Source organism: Sander vitreus, chromosome 18, assembly GCF_031162955.1.
Source record: "Sander vitreus isolate 19-12246 chromosome 18, sanVit1, whole genome shotgun sequence".
NCBI lineage: Eukaryota > Metazoa > Chordata > Actinopteri > Perciformes > Percidae > Sander > Sander vitreus.
This window is the reverse complement of record NC_135872.1, coordinates 12,272,320-12,293,681: the sequence shown is the minus strand read 5'-3', so window position 1 is coordinate 12,293,681 and position 21,362 is coordinate 12,272,320. Positions and strand designations below refer to the sequence as shown.

Genomic DNA, 21,362 nt, shown 5'->3' with positions numbered 1-21,362 from the left:
AAAGCGCCTCTAAACCATAGACTGTAACAGTCTATGCGCTAAACGCTTGTTGCTATGGAGACGAGGCTCGTGTTTACAGACTGACGACTGTTTTTTTCTTCACGTTTTTATTTTCAACCATGGACTCAAAAATACACATAGAAATTGTCGGTTTAATTAAAGACTGTAATTTCCATGTTGCCAAAAGTATTGCCGAGGTTAATTTCTTAACGTTTGTTTGCAGTTTTATGTAGCATAATTAATTCATATGTTTTCAGCTGAACGTTAACAATACTTGCATCGTTTGACTAACGTTATGCACAACAGGGATTAAAACAGAAGTTTCCTGACGCATTTCTGGATCCAAAAATTCAACCACTACTCGAATGTGACTGGCACACATATCTGTGCCACAAGAAAATGGTAAGTCGTCTGATTATATATGTTTGAAGTCCAACTCTCAAGCAAATTATTCATAAAGAGCAAAACTGCTGTCCATTCAGGGATAGAGAGTTGTTAGGAGTGCTGAGCTACATCAGTGGTGGAAGAAGTATTCAGATATTTTACTTAAGTGAAAGTAGCAATGTAAGTAAAAACAAAATACCCCCATTAGAAGTACAACTCAGGCAGTCAGATTTAAAGGCCTTCACAACAATTTGCCTACAAATTTGACCACTGCTCAGGTTAAAGTTCTGACCTATGCTGGGAAACACACGGTACCACCACTCATTATGTAACGTTACTTATAAGAATTATAAAGATGTAAGTTGTGTTGTCCCAACCTAACAACTTAGGTCAACAACACTATTAGGGAAGTGACACAGATGTCAATCAAACAGACAGGCCTAATCAGACCAAATAAAAAAACACCTGTGTGTACCATGGAGGTGTAGAGGCTTTAAGTAAAAGTAGTATTAGAAGTAAAATAAAGCCTACTTGAAGTATCAAGTACAAAATGTACTCATTAGGCAGAATTATGGCCAATGTCAGTGTTATATTACTACTACTGGGTTGTTGTTGTTGTTGTTGTTGTTATATTATTATTATTAATACATTATATTATTATTAGTGGTGCATGACTGTGTAGACATTAAAATACTGTAACTGGTTGAATTGCAGCTCATTTTAACTAAATTGTATACTGCTGGGCATTGCATTTTATAAATGATCATAGCTCTTGTATGTATTATCTTGATCTGCAAAGTAACTTCTCAGTAAAGCTTGCATATGAACACAGTGGAGTAAAGAGTGACAAACAATGCTTGCCTCTGAAATACAGTACAATATTGGAAAGTACAAGCACATCACAATTGTACAGTCCTTGAGGAAATATTCTTGTTCCTTTTCACCAATGCTCTAGATTGTATGAGCTGCAGCAGTTGCTGAGGTTTGCGATGCTCTACGATACAGCTAAACACACCTACACTGCTGTAGTTTGACGTTATGGTTATTCTGAAAGGCTCAATCACAACACATCTGTTGTTCAACACGTGATTAAAGGAGCTGCGTGGTGAAGCGTGGCAGTACTCCAGCAGCCTGATGTGCTTTCTGAACGGCATTCTCCTTGGGAATGAGAAGGATCTCGCCAGCTGGGCTAAGAATAAGTGGAGTTTCTCTTTCACTCGGCCGCAGGCTTTCTATATGGCTCTCACTGAGGACTACTACACCAAACACCTGCGGAACACTGGGGCAAGTCAACACCACAGTCACATAAATAACAAATATAGGTATAAAAAAAAAAATGTAGATGGAAAGTATGTAAGTTTGTGGTGTGTATCAGGAAGCAGGTCATTGACATCTGTACATGATAGGAAGCTTTTCAAACTACCAGTCATACTTACAGTCATCATCAGTGGCTTTTCTAGATGAATATTGCTCTGTAAAAATGTATTTTATGAAATATTTATTATATTTGTTTGACCATGAAAAATCTGAATTAAAAGAATACATATCTGTGTCCTTTCATTATAGCATCAGTTTGTCTTCATGGATATTGAGATAGCAGGAGAGGCAGTAGGGAGGTTATTGTTTGAGGTGAGGCACAAATCCATGTAGTTTCACATTGCTTGCAGATACCACCTGTGTTATCTCAACTCCATGTAAGCTTAATCTTCATAGTCAAATTTTAGATAGATATTGTTAAAATTGCTGATATAAGAAACTAGATGGCCATTACAGAGTAGCTCCATGTTAAAATCCACATTGTCCTCCCTCCCCTCAGCTGTTCTCAGATGTTTGTCCAAAGACATCAGAGAACTTTGAGGCTCTGTGCACAGGAGAACGTGGTCCGTCACAGAGCGGCTTCCCACTATCCTACAAGGGCTCTGTGTTTCATCGTGTGGTGCCCAATGGCTGGGTGCAAGGAGGAGGTACAGTATGGTCCACACAAGACCTGTAGCAATGTTGATAATATTTACTTGGTTTTCACATACAAATTACATACAATTAGAGTAGAATTACATAATCTCCCATCCAACTTTAGCATCAGTGCAGTTCATTTGATATACATCTGGGATGTATACATTGCACTTGTAGAAATGGGAATATATCAATACATTATCAGTGCTGGAATTTGAAACTAGTTACAACTTATCTGACTCTATTTAAAGTAAGTGAATATGCATTGAGCTCCTCTAACTTCCTATCTGCATTACTTATTACAGCCCAACTCTTGTTTAGATTATAAAAACACAGATTGAGGAAGTGAATTAGTTTTTTACAGTAACACTGTAGTCTAGTTTAACAGTAGCTATATCAATCAATTTTGCAGATATTTCTCCAGAGAGGAGAGGTGATGGAGGGGAGTCCATCTATGGACCAACTTTTGAAGGTAAAAAAAACATATAAACAGTGCAAGACATCTACAGTATTACAATGAGAACCCACTGTGCATGCATGTATATTTGTAGATTTAATTGTACTGTCTGTCCTTTCTCCTTTTAGATGAGAGCTTTGCCGTGTCCCACATTAGACGGGGCACTCTAGGAATGGCCAATAAGGGTCCCCACAGCAATGGATCCCAGTTCTACATCACCCTGCAGCCCACACCCTGGATGGACAGGACCTATGTTGCCTTTGGGTTTGTAGCACACCTATTTAATTTCCCAATTCTGCATAATCTTAGATCTCTTATACAGTTTTGCTCAAGCCTAATGTCTTTTTTTCCATTCTAGCCGTGTGGTTGAGGGTGTCGACGTCCTCAAGAGATTAGAAGGAGCTCTGACTTGCAATGAAAGACCCAAGTATGAATGTAAAGTTAAGGATTGTGGAGTGTTTAAGTTTTAAGCTTAGTGTTTAAATTATTTTTTCCCAATGTTTTTCATGTAATCAAATAAACCTGGAATACATGTAACATACAATTTACATTTGCTTTTCTTCAAAATATATTTTTGTGTGAATGCTGATTCAGCATCATTCACAGTATTGTTATCCAATTCTTAATTCTTCAACTTTCTTTGGTCGCCTCTAACTTCTGCTTACGTTCAGCTACAAAAAACATTGAAATATCAATTATTTTACATTAAAGTCAATGGATCAATCTTCAAAATCACAGGTATTTTTGTTAAATACCTGTGATACTGCAGAGTTTGTTTTGTTTTTTGCAGAGATTTTACAGATTGTAACCTTTCCACTGCAGACAAAAGCTAGATGTTAGTGTTTTGTTGTCCAGTGGCAAAGGGGCTCTAGAGATAGGATATCAGATTGAATTGCTATTTATTCTATGTAGGCTAAACCAATTGGGAAAACTATTCGGGAGTGCTAAGCAGGCTAACATAGGACACTCCTGACATTATTTCACTTGATACTGTGCAAATTGTATCCCCTAAAAATGTTCCCTAAAAGTCCACTTTGGGTGGTGGGCAGTAGGTGTCAGGGGGCCATGGTTCATTTGTGCCCCAGAGCCCTATATTGAGTCAACAATGCCACGGAGGTGACTGTGAGAAGTTATTTTTAGCGTAATAATATTCAATGTTTTGCGTCACGTCAAGTGACGTGACGCGTCAAGTGTATTTTTTAGCGACATCTCCCTCAGCCAAACAGAAGCGACACCTCGCAGTTTGTTTAATGATAATATGAAGAAACGCCTCTCCTTCTTGCCTTTGACGTGGTAACAGTTCACGTACACTTCTCCTCCCAGTAAAAAGTGCCACATGACCTGTCTAGTAGGAAGTAGCGAGTTAGCGAGCAGCAACAGCAGCATAGCAGCGACCAGACGCAAAACGGCGAGGAAGCTGTGAAATCTCTGAAGTGTCATTCTCGACGTTTCTCAGCAGATACGTTTTCCCTGTCGGACCAGAAAGAGCAATAAGTTGGCAGCAGTCATGTACTTGAAGGTGGTGTTTTTCACTGTAGTTCTGGCTCTGATTGGCGCATCAGCCGCAACAGACTCAGGTAAGTTTGCGACCTCTCACTGCTGAGCTAGCGGCTAGCTACAACCAGCCTTGTCCCTCCTTAGCTCGGTGAAGACATCTACCAGTAAACTGATTGTAATCTACTTCTCTGCCTCCATTTTTGGTCAATACAGCGTCCATTAGACGCATAGCTTCTTAGTTTGATAGTTGTCACTCATCCCTTTTTTTATTTACAAAATATGTATGTACAAAATATCCTTTTGGCAACTTGTCAGTTTTATTTCCACGCTGAAGTTGTCAGGACCAGCTAACGCTTTAGCCTGCTGGAAAGATATGTGACCTGCAAATTAAATTTAAATGGTGTAGCTGCAATATACCTCTCATAATGTCAATTATCAGAGGGCAAAAGGCTGAATCATGGAGCCTTGTGTAATTCTAATTGTCAGATCCAGTTAATCAGGAACCAGATCAGCTTGTTATGTAACTGCTTACATTTTGCCTTGCTGTGTCACATTTTACAATTCAATACATTGTAATACAATTCATAACATTGTAATACCCTGCTTTGGTTGTACTAAAATATTTGACATTGTAATTGTAAGTTAGACCCGTTTAATTTTCTATAACTTGCAGGACCTTACCTTTCTTAAAAACTACCACAACTAAATCTGATTTATGACTTCTTTACAGATGATTGTTCCTCTCTGTCGTGTGCTTCATGTGAAGCCACTAGCGGCTGCCTGTGGGTTAACTGCACAGAATGTGAGTATCTGTCCTAAATGTGTGGCAGGTTGTGGATCCAGAGGCACAGGTTGGTCTTTGTGTGTCCTAAATTGTCCAGATAGCTGAACTGATTGGACACATGATTCCTATGGTATGGAGAGAATGTATGGCAGTGGATGCTGACTTTTAGATGATGTCATCCCAATTTCCCTAAAGCCCGAGCTGTATCGTAATCATCTGGCAACACCAGGAAAGGCTGTGGATCTGGATAGGCTGGTTTGGGAGTCAATTACTGGCACATTGCTCTATCTTGGTGATTGCATAGACTCACTATTTTTTACCACAATAAATTCATCATAGAGGATTGAGAGGACATTGTCTTTTGGACATTTCATTCTCACTTTTGTTCTGATTGTGATTTTGCTGCCCTTTGACTACATCTCTTTTTTGCCATCCTGTAATTTCATTATGTTAATGGTAATGTCTGTCTAAACATGAGGGCTCCGAGTATGAGAACTCTCTCTGACTTCTGCACTATAGAGTGGAGGATGCGGAAAAAAATGCTGCAGTGGTATTTCTCAACCTAATTAGGAAGTCCACTGGTTGCATTTTAGAAATAAGCATCATTCAGTAAAAATGAGCTGCCATAACAAAACTGCATGAGAGATTGTTTCCTGAGTCAACCAACGGCTTTCCGCTCGCTATGTGGGCCCTATACGGTTTGTGGTTTAAGTAGGAGAGGAACTTGTTGTTATCAGTGTCAGGAAATGAGGTTACAGGTTTTATCGGTAAAGTGTCAAAAGTATTTTAAAATATGAATAAGATTATGTGATAAACCCTTGTGCTTACTGGCTTGAAAGCACAATTCTGGCTAAGTTTATTGTAAGGTAAATGCTACAGTAGACCTCTGGCCAAAACCTGAAACTTGTAGGTGAAAAAAAAAAAATCCTCTTGAGTATTTGTTATTATTGACCACATCGCTCTCGAGGGCCGTACTCCAATGTTGGCGGGAGTTCAGTGTGTGTAATCAGACAGACACACGCAGGTCTCTAGTGATTGTGAAGAAGATGAACAGGAGAGGAAGCGAGGGGATGTGTGGCAGGAAATCTGCAATATCCTCACGCTGGGGAACAGAAGGAAGGAGAGGATAAAAGATCAGTTTCATGTGCCTTTTTGTTCTCATAATTTATGCCTTCAGGACAGGGTGTACCATGATCTCGTCGTACATTTCAGTTGTCATTAGGCTCAAAGAATGGAATATAACTCTTCTGTATCTCAACTGTATTACTAGTTGGTCTAGTATATGCAAAACCATTAAGCCTAGCTCCTACAACAGTTAATGTAAGTAGGACAAGCACACAAGGTATTTTAGGTCTCATGGGAGTTAACCTGTTTAACAACTTTGCCAAAGAGGAGCTTTGATTCTCTCCAGAAAAGAGTGTGTAGAGATTTGGTGATCCACACCCTCTTTCTGCTTTGTCTCTGTTAAATGGTCCTCCTAATGATACATTTCTTAATGATTCCTTAAGTGGTTAAACAGGACAGGTGAGATGACAGTTATGTACGTCTTTTCAGAGCCAAGGGAGACAGGCTAGTTAGGCTTGTTGTATTACTACATACACATGAGGAAATAACAAACCCACCACCCACAGACACAAAGAAACACAAATGTATCGAGCTCTGTTCCTTATATTGAGACACAGGATACAAGCAGGCTCAACAGTGCTGAACACACACACACACACCCACCAAGTAAAATCTTTATAGATAAATCCCAAAAATGGATTATGCATTTCATATGAACTCAGCAAAAAAAACAGAAAGTCAGCTCTGGCCAGTCAAGATGGCTTTGGTGAAGCACAGCATAACCACACTACTGCAGCAGGCTAAAACCTACCACATTGTCATTGCTAGATTTATCTTTGGTTAAGGGAATTTGTGTAAACAAGCCTTTGGCGTCAGAGCTACATTTCCCTGCAGCCCAGTGTTTAAACCCTTAAAAACTTTACACGTGTACACGCAAGCTCGGTAGTAGTACAGGTCGTAGTCTGTGGCAAAGCTTGTTGAGTGCTTCTAGCCAAGAGTTTTCTGTGGTAAGATGTGAGGCTTTCATTCACAACTCTAGCTTGAGCAAGCTGGGGATGTACCTCGTGGTGATGAGGATGTCACCATCTTGAAAAAGGGTGAGAGTCAGTCCTACCTTTCACAGCTGCCTGCGAGATAACAGCCCTCAGACATAATGGAGAGTGAACAAAAATCAAATTCCTTCCACATGCTTCGACATAAATAGATCGCAGTGTCGGATCACACAAAGAGTGTGAAAAATAATGCAGCCAACATGAAATTACTTGATCTGTGACCAAAGTGCAGTGAGACATTTAAGATTCAAGCTTTAAAACGTTTCACTCTTTCAGTTTAAAACTTAAAGCTTATTTTAGATTTTAGATTTCACTTTCTTTCCTGGTCAGTTGTAACATAGTCTCGCTTTGCCAGACCCTCCTAGGGTGGCTAGTCCACACAGTATCCCGGGATACAGATTTTCGTGGTCAGAAAGCACAGGGGAGACACTTTGTTTCTCCCACTATGACTCTAAAGTCAGTATTCGCTCTGAAGCTAATTGCTGTCACTCTCTTACTCGCTTTACCACACACTTCCCACGCGCGCACACATACCGGCCCTGCTATTATCTTCACGAGATCGACGCACAAACTAATAATTACGACAGGAAGGCCATTTGGTAGTTGCTTGTCTCAAAGGCCAGTGTACAGGGATGCATAACCTGATACAAAATGTAGCCCTGTGAGCTGTGGAGTATGTAAGAAAGGCTGCTGAGTCATTTTTGACCCTATTTGGAGAAAGCCAAAAGATGCTTTCAACAATGGCTGCAGCCTTACTGTTAAAGCTGTTGCTGTATCTGTAATTTATGGGCAGCCATCTGTTGGGAGTCATTAGGTTTGGTTGCTGTGGATTATGGTATTACAAGCTAGGAAGGTGTAGAAAGGCATTTTACAGCACCAGGTGTAAAACATTGAGTAGACACAGTTCCCTTTTACGATGTTCCTGTATTCCAGGGCGATAATGCCCCCATATGCTCATATAAACAAATTCAAGAGCATTTGTTTTTATATCAACACAAAGACGAGGTTAAAGGCCTTTTGAATGGCCTCCCCCATCACTATATTTTACCATTATTAAACCTTTATGGGAAATGTTTTCCACTTCTGTATCACTTGAGACGATTAGTTTTAAAATGGCATTTCAGAGAGGACTGAGACAAGTGAAGGCAAAGTATGGCCATGCTGGATAATTGTACACTGTTACTGTATCCATGTCCAGCAGGTTGGATCCTAAAAATCAAAGCATTGTTTAGCAGCTAGTAATTCATGGAATAAGTACGTTTTTTTTTTAAGCTGAAGACATGAAAGGGGAGAGAGATGGGGAATGACATGCAGCAAAGGGCCGCAGGTCGGAATCAAACTGATGGCCACTGCGTCGAGGAGTAAACCTCTATATGTGGGCGCCTGCTCTACCAGGTGAGCTACCCAGGTGCCCATAAGTAAGGTTTTTAAATGATGGTTTTTAGTTTATAACATGTGAACAACAGTGAAAATACCCATTCCAATTTCACACAGCCAACACAAGGTGACTAAAAACAATTCGAAACAGCCCAAAACATATTTAATTTACTATCATGTAAGACAAAGAAAAGCATCTACTCATAACATTGAGAAGCTAGAACCAGCATCTTTTGGGGCGTTTTGCTTGAAAAAAATAATTTCTCAAAATAGTTTCTGACGTGTTTAGCTTGTACAGTAGCAGTAAAGTGAAGACCACACAGTAGAACTGGGTGTGAAAAGAATCTCTAGTCACAAGGTGTCATCTGTCGTGACTCATGGTTTCCTCACTGTGACACCGGCCGAGTTGTACCATTAAAGGAAACTAGCATAAATTGATAGTCTGTGTTGGTTGTTTAATTTATGGAATTTGATCTTGCTTTAGTTAATCATGTCAGTAAATTAGTAAAATTTAGTTCATTAGGTAAATCACTAAATCAATGCTACATCTCTATTTTGACTTCTTGTAAAGTATTTTGGACAGGCAAGACTTAAAGGTGCAAAGTCCCTTTCTGTCCTGGTTAATTAGTAATCTGATTTTCCAATATAAGCGAATACACCTAGATGATCAAACCATGAGTCAGCAAACATACAAAAATAGAATACAAATGTCGTCAGTCTTAAACAGTGGTGGAATGAAATTAAGTAAATTTACTTAAGTTGGGCACCTGGTTAGCTCACCTGGTAGGGCGGGCGCCCATATATAGAGGTTTACTTCTTGACGCAGCGGCCGCGGGTTCGACTCCAACCTTTGCTGCATGTCATTCTCCTTCTCTCTCCCCTTCCAACTCTAAGCTGTCCTATCCAAATAAAAGGCCTGAAATGCCCCAAAAAAATCTTTAAAAAAAAAAATGTACTTAAATTGTGTACGCAAAAACAGTTATAAAGTACTTGTAATTCATGAATTTCTGGTACTTTATACTTCTACTATACTATATTACAGACAGAAAATACATTTATTTGACATTTTTATTCATTAGTTACTTGGCAGATAAACATTTCACCAACAACATATTTAATTAGATTCCTATAGTAATATAAATCTGACATGGGCTCTTCTGTTGCATATTAAATACTTTTACTTTTGACGCTTTAAGTATATTTTGCTGGTAATGCATGCTTTTACTTGTAATGGAGTATTTTTACATTGTTGTATTGCTACTTTTACTTAAGTATGTGATCTGAATACTGATTTAGGGCGTTTTCACACCTGAAAGTCTGAACCAAGGTTCATGTTTTTGTTACATTGTATACATTTGATCAGGTAAGTTTTGGTTTCACACTGCAGTTAAGCAAGCGCACTAAAGATCTATATGTGACAAAACTACGTCCTGCCGTCATCACATACGTGAGCTGTGTCTCCAGATACTTAAAATTGATTGGTTTGTAGACGGGCTTCCCTGTCCTCTCGTATCCTCTCTCTGTGTCGGAGTTTTTTCAGCTGACTGCTGCTCTCCCCTACTGCCGCGCCTCTTTTTGTTTTGTTGTGATGTTGAGAAGCGAGCCACGGGAACTTTCTTTCTGGAGCATTTATTCAGAGACAAACGGAAACCTACACTGTACATTTACTACCACTTAACAAATAAACTGCTGATGTATTCTCTGCTCCGATAGCCGACAGCTGTCTGCTCTGAGCGCATTCACCGTCACACACTCTCTCACGTACAGGCTAAGCACCGAGCTATTCCTTAAAGGAGCTTCCCCGGTCTTGTAACACAAGGAGAGCCTGCCAGAGCTTCTTGTATTTGGTCTGAAAGTCCGACCCATCCAAAAAATACTTTCACACTATAAACGAACCGGACCATGGTTCAGTTTGGTCCGGACCGAGACCACCTCTTTTTATTGGACCAAAATGTGGTCTTTTGATCCGGACCGTGGTCTTTGGGAGGTTTCACACCTGTAATTTTGGTTCAGATCAAACTGAAAAGTCAGAAAGTCCGGACCAAATGAGGTATGTGTGAAAACGCCCTTAAAGTTACTTTTCTTTTTTCTTACTGGTGACTATTTTAGTTATAAATAAATGATTCATTGAGTCCTGATCTTGTATTGCCAGATAGACTGCTGGTGTGGTAAAAATGAAAAACAAATGCATACTGAACATACATGCGAATGCATTTTAGACATACCCAACGTGAAATAAGCAAGTGGTATGATGGGGACAGCAGGATGTGGGCCTTTGTGAGCAAATGCTCTGATCTTGCTGTGTAAAAGACGAGATAAGAGAATTTCCCCACTGCAGATCATGTGTGAGACAGATAATCAGATTCAGCTGAGTGTGCTCTATGAATAAAAACTTGAGAGACTGTAGGCCATTATGTTCTGGAAACCCGCAGTAACATTGGTGATTCTTCTTCTTTGTGAGCAGGATAATGAGGCTGCTATGAGACTTCAGTGAGAGAGAAATAATTATTGCCATTCTCACCTCAAAATAACATGCTCAGGATTGAAGTGCTTTTTGCTCTTGCCAACATAACACACTAAAATCTACTCTGATTGCTTGGTGAAACTTCATTCATATAAAGCACAAACCAGGCATTTAATTCATGATGCTTCTGTCTCTTTCAGCAACTTTTGGCTGTCGCAACTACTCTCTGGCAGAAAACGAGACCTGCACCAATGCTAGCTGCCCAGGTAAGTCAAACAGCCTAGTAGTTCTAAATATCACGCTGGAAATTAACATTTTATATTGATATGTTCTTTTAGGCCATTAGACTCCATATTTGTATACAAAGAAAAACATGAAATAATCTGCAGATTCTGTTTGGGTTTAGCTATGCTCTAACTGAGGTATCAGTCTCAGCACTTTGTCTCTGTCACCTTTGTTTGTGTCCAAAAGACTTGGCTAGGTGTAAAACATCAATCTCACCTGCCCAAGAGATAGGATGAGTTGTGGTCTTTCTGGCCATTGTTGTTGGCATTGTATCTCTTCTGCTTTCCCCCTTTCACCCTGTCTTGATGTTCGTTCCCTGTCCAGCTGTTGGACCCACAGTTCCACCCCTTCCCGCTACAGCCTCCCCTACCCCTGTTATCACCAGCACCTCCACTAACGACAGCAGCCCTCAGCCCACCCCAGGTAACCAGTCCTGAAAAACCTCTGCTACTGCTTAGTCTGTGTTGTCCAGCATATACGGTTTGAAGTGGTCTTGTTAATAGTTTTGGGATCTCTTAAAGTTGTAATCTTTAAGAATTTCATGATATCAAACCCTGTTTTTGATACTACAGTATTTATTGTTTGCGTTTTTTTTCAGCAGGAGCCATTCAGTAATTACTAGGGTTGGGCATCGTTTGGATTTTAACGATTCTGATTCCAATTCCGATTCTTCCTTTCGATTCCGATTCTTTGAGGGGTGGAGTTGAAACGAGTCACATGCCTATTTTCACAAATAAGAGGAAAGTTTTATTTTGAGTCAATGGTAGTTTGCAGTTTTACCGGGCTTTTTCAATGTAAAATAAAGCCACACTGGAGCGCCACTTACTGCGCTCCATGGCTGCAACACAAGAAGCGTTTGGCCGCTTCGGAAACCAAACCTTGCGCATGTTAAATTAGGAAGCAATGATCGGATTTGAAACCAAATCCTCTAAATGATTCCAATAAAAAAACGATTCTACTGGAATCGTAATTTTTGAACCGATTCCATGTAGGAATCGGTTCTCGTTGCCCAACCCTAGTAATTACCTCTCCATATAGTTTTCATTGTTAGTAGCAGAGTCTGCGAGGGATTCACAGGAAACAATGCAGCATGTAATTTTACTGTTAATGCAAACCCAACACTTTCTACTGCTGCTGCTTCACATTAAAAGACTTCAAACACAGGGAGGCTTTTATTGTAAAGTAGGTGGATATTTTTTTTCTTTTGGCAAGGGACTAATGAAACAAGAGGGAGCAGCCACAGTGAGCTGTTAGATGAAGAGTTACAGGCAACAGGCTGCACACCTCCAACTCCTCAGCAAGCAAGACAACCAACTTTACTGTCCCCTGCTGTGCTTAGCCGCCTGTGTGCAGCATGAAATCAGATAGTGGTCACAATTATTATTGACTGACTTCTTTATTGAAACATGTTTCTTTGGCTGTACTGTAAACTGATACACCGGCATCTGTATTCCTGACAAAGTATCTGCTCAAGGAGTGTTTGCTTTAGTATTAAACCATGCATACTGATGCCATGATTAACCGCAGGTGTCTGCAAATCAACCAGAGATGATCTCTTGAAAGTGTGTTCACACAGTCCAATTTGAGGTGGGCGAAGCAAATGATGCAAATGGCGCTACGTGAACACGCAACATTTTGGTCATTCTCATATCCGCGTGAGTTAAAATATTTGAACTCAAGCAATAAAACCTAAATAAAAATGCGACATGAAACAAATTTGTGCAGCCGGTGTGAACACAACATGGGGATTACATAGGGATTACAACTTTAAACAAGTTAACCAGTGTAAAGGCTAATGGATGTGTTCCTACTGTGACCCTACTACAGACAATTCAACCATTATTCCCACCCCTGCCCCCACTCACAGTGGAAACAGCTCCATCCCTACAGCGCCATCCTCTACTTCAGGTACTGTCAACCTGACATTGTGATGGAGCAAGAACATTTTTAATCTGCCCTGTCATGTACATAAACAAGAATAATGTATCTCCATTTTCCTTTTACTCTGTCTTTTGTCACAGTTGGAAACAGCACAAGTACCACACCAACTTCCCCTTCTCCTGCCCCTCACAAGAACACCTTTGACGCTGCAAGCTTCATTGGTGGAATAGTGCTGGTCCTGGGCCTGCAGGCTGTGATCTTCTTCCTCTACAAGTTCTGCAAGTCCAAGGACCGCAACTACCACACCCTTTGAAGCAGCCAAACGTTTTGATCCACATCACTCAACCTATCCCCACCAACTAGAACCTTCCAGAGAGGACTCCCCACTTGGCACACACTCATCACGACAGACTCAAACACTGTTTTCAAGCAGGTTTTCTAGATCTTTGATGTTTGTGCCACTTGTGGTTTAGACCTGCATTAGCTCTGCTGTTGAAGTCTGTATTAGGCAGGCACACACGCAGGCCTGTTGTGCATGATGATTCCACTAGAACAACTAAACAGATCTCCTGTAATATGGCATTTTAAGCCTTGAGCATATGTATTAAATCATCTGGAAGCTACTCCCACCTCCATCATGCCATTAGTCATTTTGCGAAAACCGCTGCGAATTGAGGTGGAACGTGTTATTTACAGCCCCTCTCCTCGTGGCTTGCTCAATTAAATACACCACATGAGAGTTTAAGAATTAGTCATGTAAACAGAGTAGCTTTCCTGTTTATGCTTGGGAGTAGTACAGCTGCAAACTGGTAGCATTTACATCATTGATTTGATTTGGAAACACTGTTTGAGTTCACAGCTATTCTTAAACGTGATGATTCAGTATTGCTTTTAGCCTGTTCAATCGTGGGCAGGTTCCCTCTTCCCCCATGCAGCTGTACCATGTATATGTGTTCATAGATGATGTAAAAGTGGTGGGGTTACTTACGAGAGAATAAAAGCAACGCCCAATCATCTGATGTCAGACTTGGGGAAAAGAAGCCATTTTTGGTATCTCCCTTGGCAGTGCGATGCGATTTCTGCTGTTGACTTTACTGGGGAAATCCTTCAATCAATACTAGTTGTAAAGAATCAACTCCTAGTAGAGCAGCTAAATGCAATAAATACAGTATCAAGTTCATTTGATCAGCTGGCCATTTGCCACCCATTTATCTGAGGAAGTCAAAAAAAGGCCTGTGGGTCAAAATTAAAGATTGTAGAATATTTCAAAAATATTAATAATTCAATTGTTTTAATAGTGTATAATATAGAGAATTGGGGGGGGGTAGAAAAGAAAATGACATGCACTTTCTTGATGTGGACAGTGATAGCAGTGAAGTGCCTTTAATGTCCAGTTTGACTTAAAGAGAGAATGGTGAAACGGAAGAGGACAAGTTTTTTCTTCCTAGTTGAGGCCCAAGTGTTATCATTAGTTTGTTTGTAAGAAAGAAACGGTATCGCTGTGCTGATATTGGTGAGAACCGTAGTATCCCAGCTGGACTGAATAGCCTTTTATTGTGAAAAATACAGTAGATAGTTGTCACTCGAGGGCCTTGATCAGTCAAGATTGAAGTTTTCCCTATAAGTAGAGGTCTTCTCACTGGTAACTTTGTCTAAATGAATAATTTAAAGGGGCTGTCCCTTTTGCAGCGCCCAATATTACCCCTAAATTTCCTCCCACCCTCACTATTTATGTTTCAGAACTCAGTTGTAAATTGTGTTGAATTATAAAAACAACAATGAGCTGGCAGGAAATTTTGGACCACTGTTAGGTGCTATAAATCAGGGAATGTAACTTTAAAGAAATGGCAAAAATATTGGGCTTAATTTAAAAACTGAGTATTGGGGAGAGTGCTTTGAGTTAAAAATGTTAGGACTGTTTGAGTGCTGGTTTGGTCAAATGAGCATTGCTCCTCTGATTTCTGACTGAAGTGTAAATGAGAGGATTGTGAATGAAGTGCGGAACTGCAACAACGAAGCGGCTGTGCTAGAGCTCACGTGAAGTTCTCTAATTAGCTTGCTGCTAACTGTGTGAGGTTATTTCTTTTTCCATTTTGTCCTTCCTGTACATAGCCATATCCTGTTTTTCTTCATCTTCTAGGTTTTGACTTGAGGAAAGGCTAAATGAAGGAGTGTTTATCAGTAGATTTTGCTCGTAGCGGCTTGTTCGGTGTCAAGGATGTTTTGTTAAATGCCTTTTTTTTTCTTATTGCATGCTGGATGCTTGGAGTTGTGATTTTTCCTCCCATTGCATATGCTCTTAAGGATTTAGATACTTAAAAACCACTTGATTATTTGTAATTAGCCCATATGCTAGTTGAAAGAATGCCTTGAAACTGTGTGCATTGAGCCAAAGTCCTCATTTTGGCATGGTAATTGAGCATTGCATTGACAAGCTTTGTTTTGTAACTTTGTCTTTGTAAATGTTTTCATGGTTTAGCCAAAAAAACAATCCGATGCTTGTATAAATACTCAGTCTTGAATATTTACTAGATAATGGATGAATAATCTTGTTTTTATGACCACGAACAGTAAGAAATTCATGAGTGCAGAGGTTTTTTCTTCTTACTGCTTTGGCTTTCATAATTTAGGATTACAGGTTTCCTGCTGCTTACCATTAACACGCCTTTTAACCTAGTCACCTGGTGGCATTAGGCTACAGCCCAAAGACCCAACTATGGCGAGAAGGCTCCAGAGTTTTGCCTTAGCTGCATTAATTTGTGCATTCTCTGCATGTGGAGACCCTTCGCCTAAATTTTGAGAAATATTTGAGTTTTATTCACAGCTGTTGAGTGGCATGCTGTGTAACCACTGAATCCAGTCAGAGTGCTTTCTGCTTTCGACATGGTAGCTGCATTCCTTAAGAACACAGCATCCCGTGTTGATATCGTGGTGTTGATACCAATAGATGTCCATTGTGTTGCCTCTCTGCAGCTTCTCCTACAAGTTACTAACTCAGTCCGTGCACCTCTTAAGGAAAAGTGCCTTATTCAGTTAATCCATATATAGTTGTAGTTTATGCAACGATATGCCACACCTATTCAATTTCAATGTGACTCAGCACTTTCAGACCCCTGCAAAGTGGTTTTCTGTATGGTTTTCTACTTTGTCTTTTTTGTCATTCTCAGCCTTAACTTCTTGATCAAACCCACAGAGCGTTTGCTATTGACAAGCTGTCCAGGCAAATATTTTCCTGCTTTTGTTTGAAAAGTGTGTTTGTTAGATGCTATGTTGTACATTTCATTAGCATTTAAGTGCCTACATTTCAACCAATCACACAATAGAACTATAGTTGTTTAAATGCTGGTGAAATGGCTATAACCAGCTAATGAATGTCACAGTTTTCAACTAGATGAAGCCTGGATGTAGCCTGGACAACTTCTCAGCAGCACATTGTAATAGAATAACTTACCAGTAATGTTGTAACCACAGCCACATATCTCTAGTGTTCTTTACTGCAACATTTCCTCCATAATGTTAACAGTTATTGGATGACTTGAAGTCCACTTTGGTTGTAATTTCGCAGTGTTGCATTGAATGACTTGTTTTCTGTCCAATAGGATTTTCAATTTGCATGGAGGACTTAGTTTTCAGCCTTGCAGTGTTCAGTTCCAAGAGTAAAAACCTTTTTGATTCCCTCCTTTTCCCCAGCATTATTTCTATGTGCACACATTTTGCCATATTGTTTTAACCTTTTGTGTTAGAGGCCATCGGGCTCGTAGGTACGATATTTTTTTGGCTTTGCTTCCACCCTACTTTGACACACACACAACCATATGTAGACACTTGCAGGTGCCACAAAGCCTCCTGAAATGTTTTGTGCTTATTTTGTGCTTCTTATTTTTCTCTCTCAAACCTTTTTATTTTGTGCCTTGTTTTCTAGTGTTGCCTTTAGTTTCACAGTGTAAAGCCAATAAAGTTTGAATATTGTTAAACAAATCACTGTATTTACTTTTCATTGGGCTGAAGTTTCTTGGAGCTGGTAATTTACATGACAAATCACAAGTGGGACTATGATACGCACAGCCAGATCTCAGCTCTCAGGCTCCATCGCCATGGTTACAATTGAACAGCTAGTTGCCTAGACAACAAAAGATATCAAGTTCGGGCTTTGCTTTGTCTTGCCCTGTGTGTAGCTAATGCTACAAGTTCTCTTGTTACAGAAGAAAAGTGGTGCTGAACAAACCATTTCATCAAATCATATTTACAGTATCTAAACATTTTCTCCAAATTCAGCATTTACCCATGTAATCTGGATTTGGCAGTAAATATATTTTTAGGCGTATTTTGTTAATTTTGGACAGGACCAGGCTTACCGCTAGCTAGGTGTTTCCATTCATTATGCTAGGCTAAGCTAAATGGCTGCTGGTAGCTACATATTTAGTATACAGAGAGTGGTATCTCATTTAACTCTGGCAAGAAAGCAAATGAGCCTAATTACCAAAATGCCAAACAACGGAGTCTGATCTGATAAATGACACATCAATTCGTACAAATATATATTTTTTTATTTAATTCAGTATTTCTTTGTGTGTGTGTGTGTGTGTGTGTGTGTGTGCAATAATTAATACTATGCATTGTCTGGATAAAATATAATGAAATAGCCTAGGCCAAAGGTTTTCACAATGGGGGCCGGGAGGTTGTGCAGTAACAATAAAAGGAAAGAAAAAATATTCCAAATTATTATGGGTATTGTTATAAAAGTATTATGGGTAGGCCTATTATAAAATGGGTATCTTTATAAAAATATAAATCTGTCAGAGTAGCCCTGCAGCCGATTCAACATGTAGCTATAATAATAATAATAATAATAATAATAATAATAATAATAGGCGCAAAAGCTACCCAGTGTTTCCTCTGTTGATTTCTGCCGCCACAGTATCAGAAATAGGGCAGTCGCACAACAGGGTTTCCGCTATGTCCATGTAGTATATAAAGTCATAATTACACGACTCTACAGAGCCGTGTGCTCTACTGAACTCAAGCGAACTGTCATCCGATCTCTCTCCCCTCAACTGGAACAGTGACAGGACGTCATCACTCACGAAGTCATGGCAACCAAATAAACAACAGGGCGAGTACACTTGTCACTCAATCTTAGGCAAAGTCACAAACAGCGACGAAAGCAGCAACTTGAAATCCGCACTCACTCAGCTGGTGCGTGGCAGGGCGTTCTGAACTCTATGGGGAACTCACTTGATTCCTCTACCAGTTCCACTGCTTAAAAAATAGCGGCGCAACTTGGTGGGCGTTATCCTGGTAATTTCTCTGCGTGAGAAATACAAGGTATGGCGTGTGAGCGTGTGAACGGGTTGAAATGCGTGTGTCTCACGCTCAATGCGTGAGACTTGAGAGGTATGTCTTTATGTGTACCGTTGCCTCGTTATTATGAATCTCACTGCTTTACTTGGCAAGACAAGCCCTGCGTAGCACTCAAGCGCTAGGATTGGCCACGCGTCCATGCTTGCGTGTTCAGGCCCTAACCCCTGACCAGTGGGCTATCCTAACCCTAACCACTCAAGGTCAGTGCCTAACCTCAACCATCTGCCTAACCACTCAGCTGCTATGCTGGGCGAAGCTTGCCAAGAAAAGCAGTGGGATTCATAATAACGCACAGCTGCCATTGCAAAGAACAGTGACCATCGAAGCAGGCAAACTCATTCGTTTTCTATGGTCAATGCACAGTGCTAAGTGTCATTTCATTTGAACTAGTCAAATGACCATGGCAAACAATTTTTGTTCTACATTCATTCTATTTCTATGGTTTCACTCCATTTTCTGCTTCACCTGCTCCTCTGCCTGAGTGTGTTTGTTCAATATGCTTGAGGTCTATTGGAAAAAACACCAATATAATTTACAGGCATCAGATTATTTTTCTTTGTAAGATTATTTTTGGGCATTTTAGGCTTTTATTTTTATAGCACAGCTTAGACATGAAAGGGGACAGAGAGGGGGAATGACATGCAGCTAAGGGCCGCAGGTTGGAGTCGAACCTGCATTGAGGAGTAAACCTCGGTATATGGGTGTGCGCTCTACCAGGTGAGCTACCCAGGCGCCCATCAGATTGTTTTTGACATATATTTCTGATGTTGTACATGCTGTATCCACACCAACTCCATCAATACCTGCCATCTCCATCTGATGATCTAGTGTAGTGGTTCCCAACCGTGGGTTTGTGACACACCATGGGCCCCCAAAATAAATCTGAGGGGTCACTAGATGACTGAAGGGATAAAACAGAATAACTGTATTTGTTAGATATAAGCATGTTTTTTAGGAGAAATACTTCACACTTTCACCTCTTTAGGCCTCTACAAATCCTTCACACAATCCCATAACCTGTGATGAAGGGTGACAAGAAGACATTGCTTTATTTTAAGGGGTCACAAGCCCAAAAAGGTTGTGCTGCTCTACCTGAAAATATAGAGGGAAGTTTTGGCCATACACAAACTAATAGCCCTACAATCAACTGTATGGCCACAGCCTTTCATAAAGTCTACATATATTTTCTTGTATATAATAAAGTTTAAGGAGTGGACTAACACTTGAACTGATCTCCTATTTTGGTTATGATAATCACTGTACACATCATTTCTAGCTTTGTCTTGATGTTGACTACTTTCTGTGTATGATAGAAATCAACATGTTTTTGTAAAGCATAGAGGTGCAAAGTTTATTGCAGCCATGTGCAAACAAAAAAAACAAAAAAAAAAAAAAAACACCCCTCTGTTCAAAACAACTTATTTGTTTTTCATGCTCCTGACAGGACACATGGTCAGTTTCCAAGGTCACAGCAAGATTCTGCTTATGTAGCACAAACTGGTAGCTCTAAAGGAAAATGTAGTGTGCGTGTGTACACTCAAGAAACAGGGTCCGTATAGTTCAGTACAATACAGTATGTTTGTGCTAAGCAGACTGTTATTCTTCCAGTGGCCCAGTTTCCTAGAACCAAAGAGAGTTTCAGGAGAGAATGCTTTTTTTTTTGACAACCACACCATTATTTCTCTCATGTGTCCATTAAAAACAATCTGCAACCCTAGTTCACAGTATCTGCTGTTAATGGACAGAAATAGAAAAGCTTGTGCTGCTCTATCAAGAACATCTCCTATGGGGTCTTTCACTAAGGTGGAAAATCCTTCAGCCAGCCAACATTTTAATAACCAATAAACTTGTATTCACACTGAGAATGTTACTTTTCAATTTTTCTTCATGTAAACTTGTAACACCTCAAAGAATTACTGTAGGCAAATGAATGGGTCGACATATCGTTATAGTTACATGATGATAGCTCTTTATACGCAATCCTTTCACACATCCACAACAAACCCCTTTACACAGACTCACATCTCCCCACCCCTCCTACATACACTGCTTTCCGAACACACCGCTGCTATTCAACACCAAGCAAAAAGGTGGGTGTGCTGTCACAAGGTATCAGAACTGCAGGGTCAGGAGAGATGTTGTATGTGGGCATGGAGGAGTCTTGACTTGCCTCAGCTAACCTGATTGCTGTGTCCAGTCATGCTCTGTAATCTAATATGGGAGCACATAGAAACAATGCAATAGGTTTAGTCTCTCTCTCTCTCTCTCTCACTCATATATGCCACCTCAATCCATTCAACCATGTCGTGAACTCCGAGTCATGCCAGGAATACCAGGACCAAGCAATTTTAGCTAGATAATAAACTGGAAAGGCTGAATGCAGAGGGCGGATAACAATCGGCCGTTTTTGACCCACATGACCCAGAACCTTAGACAGGGCAGTTTGGGATGTTGCAGTTTTAATTTTAGTTGTTATCGCAACCATTTCTGTGCAAACAATCACTGTAGAGTTGGTGCTACAGGGAGTGACTGAGATTAGCTTTTAAGGTAAAAAATGCTTCTTGTGCATCAAAAATGTGACCTGATGAGACAATACAAATGTTAACTGAGACCTGATAACACACATGATAATGCAAGAATGTTATGAGGCAGTTTCACGTGGTTATTCATCCCATAAAAAGGTGGCTGACTCGAATAAACGAGAGCAAAAAGCCTACAATTAAGAAGAGTAATAGCCATCATAGTTGAATTTAAAGAGAATTGAGGTGTTTTGGCAGTGTAAAATAGCAAAGTCCTTTGGCA

General features: G+C 40.1%; 2 protein-coding genes across 3 annotated transcripts; both read left to right on the top strand.

Moving 5' to 3' along the window:
- The first annotated feature begins 48 nt into the window (after positions 1-48).
- Positions 49-3,308, top strand: ppil6 (peptidylprolyl isomerase (cyclophilin)-like 6). Its single transcript, XM_078274902.1, has 8 exons — positions 49-197; positions 307-402; positions 1,480-1,668; positions 1,951-2,013; positions 2,201-2,348; positions 2,750-2,809; positions 2,923-3,058; positions 3,153-3,308. The coding sequence occupies exons 1-8, from the start codon at positions 120-122 to the stop codon at positions 3,262-3,264; spliced, it is 882 nt and encodes a 293-aa protein (XP_078131028.1). The 5' UTR covers positions 49-119; the 3' UTR covers positions 3,265-3,308.
- Positions 3,309-4,098: 790 nt separating this feature from the next.
- On the top strand, positions 4,099-14,239 carry cd164 (CD164 molecule, sialomucin). Of its 2 annotated transcripts, XM_078274003.1 has the most exons (6): positions 4,103-4,371; positions 5,022-5,093; positions 11,234-11,299; positions 11,643-11,741; positions 13,146-13,226; positions 13,340-14,239. In XM_078274003.1, the coding sequence occupies exons 1-6, from the start codon at positions 4,302-4,304 to the stop codon at positions 13,510-13,512; spliced, it is 561 nt and encodes a 186-aa protein (XP_078130129.1). In that variant the 5' UTR covers positions 4,103-4,301; the 3' UTR covers positions 13,513-14,239. The 2 variants fall into 2 exon arrangements, with proteins under 2 accessions (XP_078130130.1, XP_078130129.1); XM_078274004.1 differs by lacking the exon at positions 11,643-11,741 and having other exon boundaries at positions 4,099-4,371.
- The last annotated feature ends 7,123 nt before the right edge of the window (positions 14,240-21,362 follow it).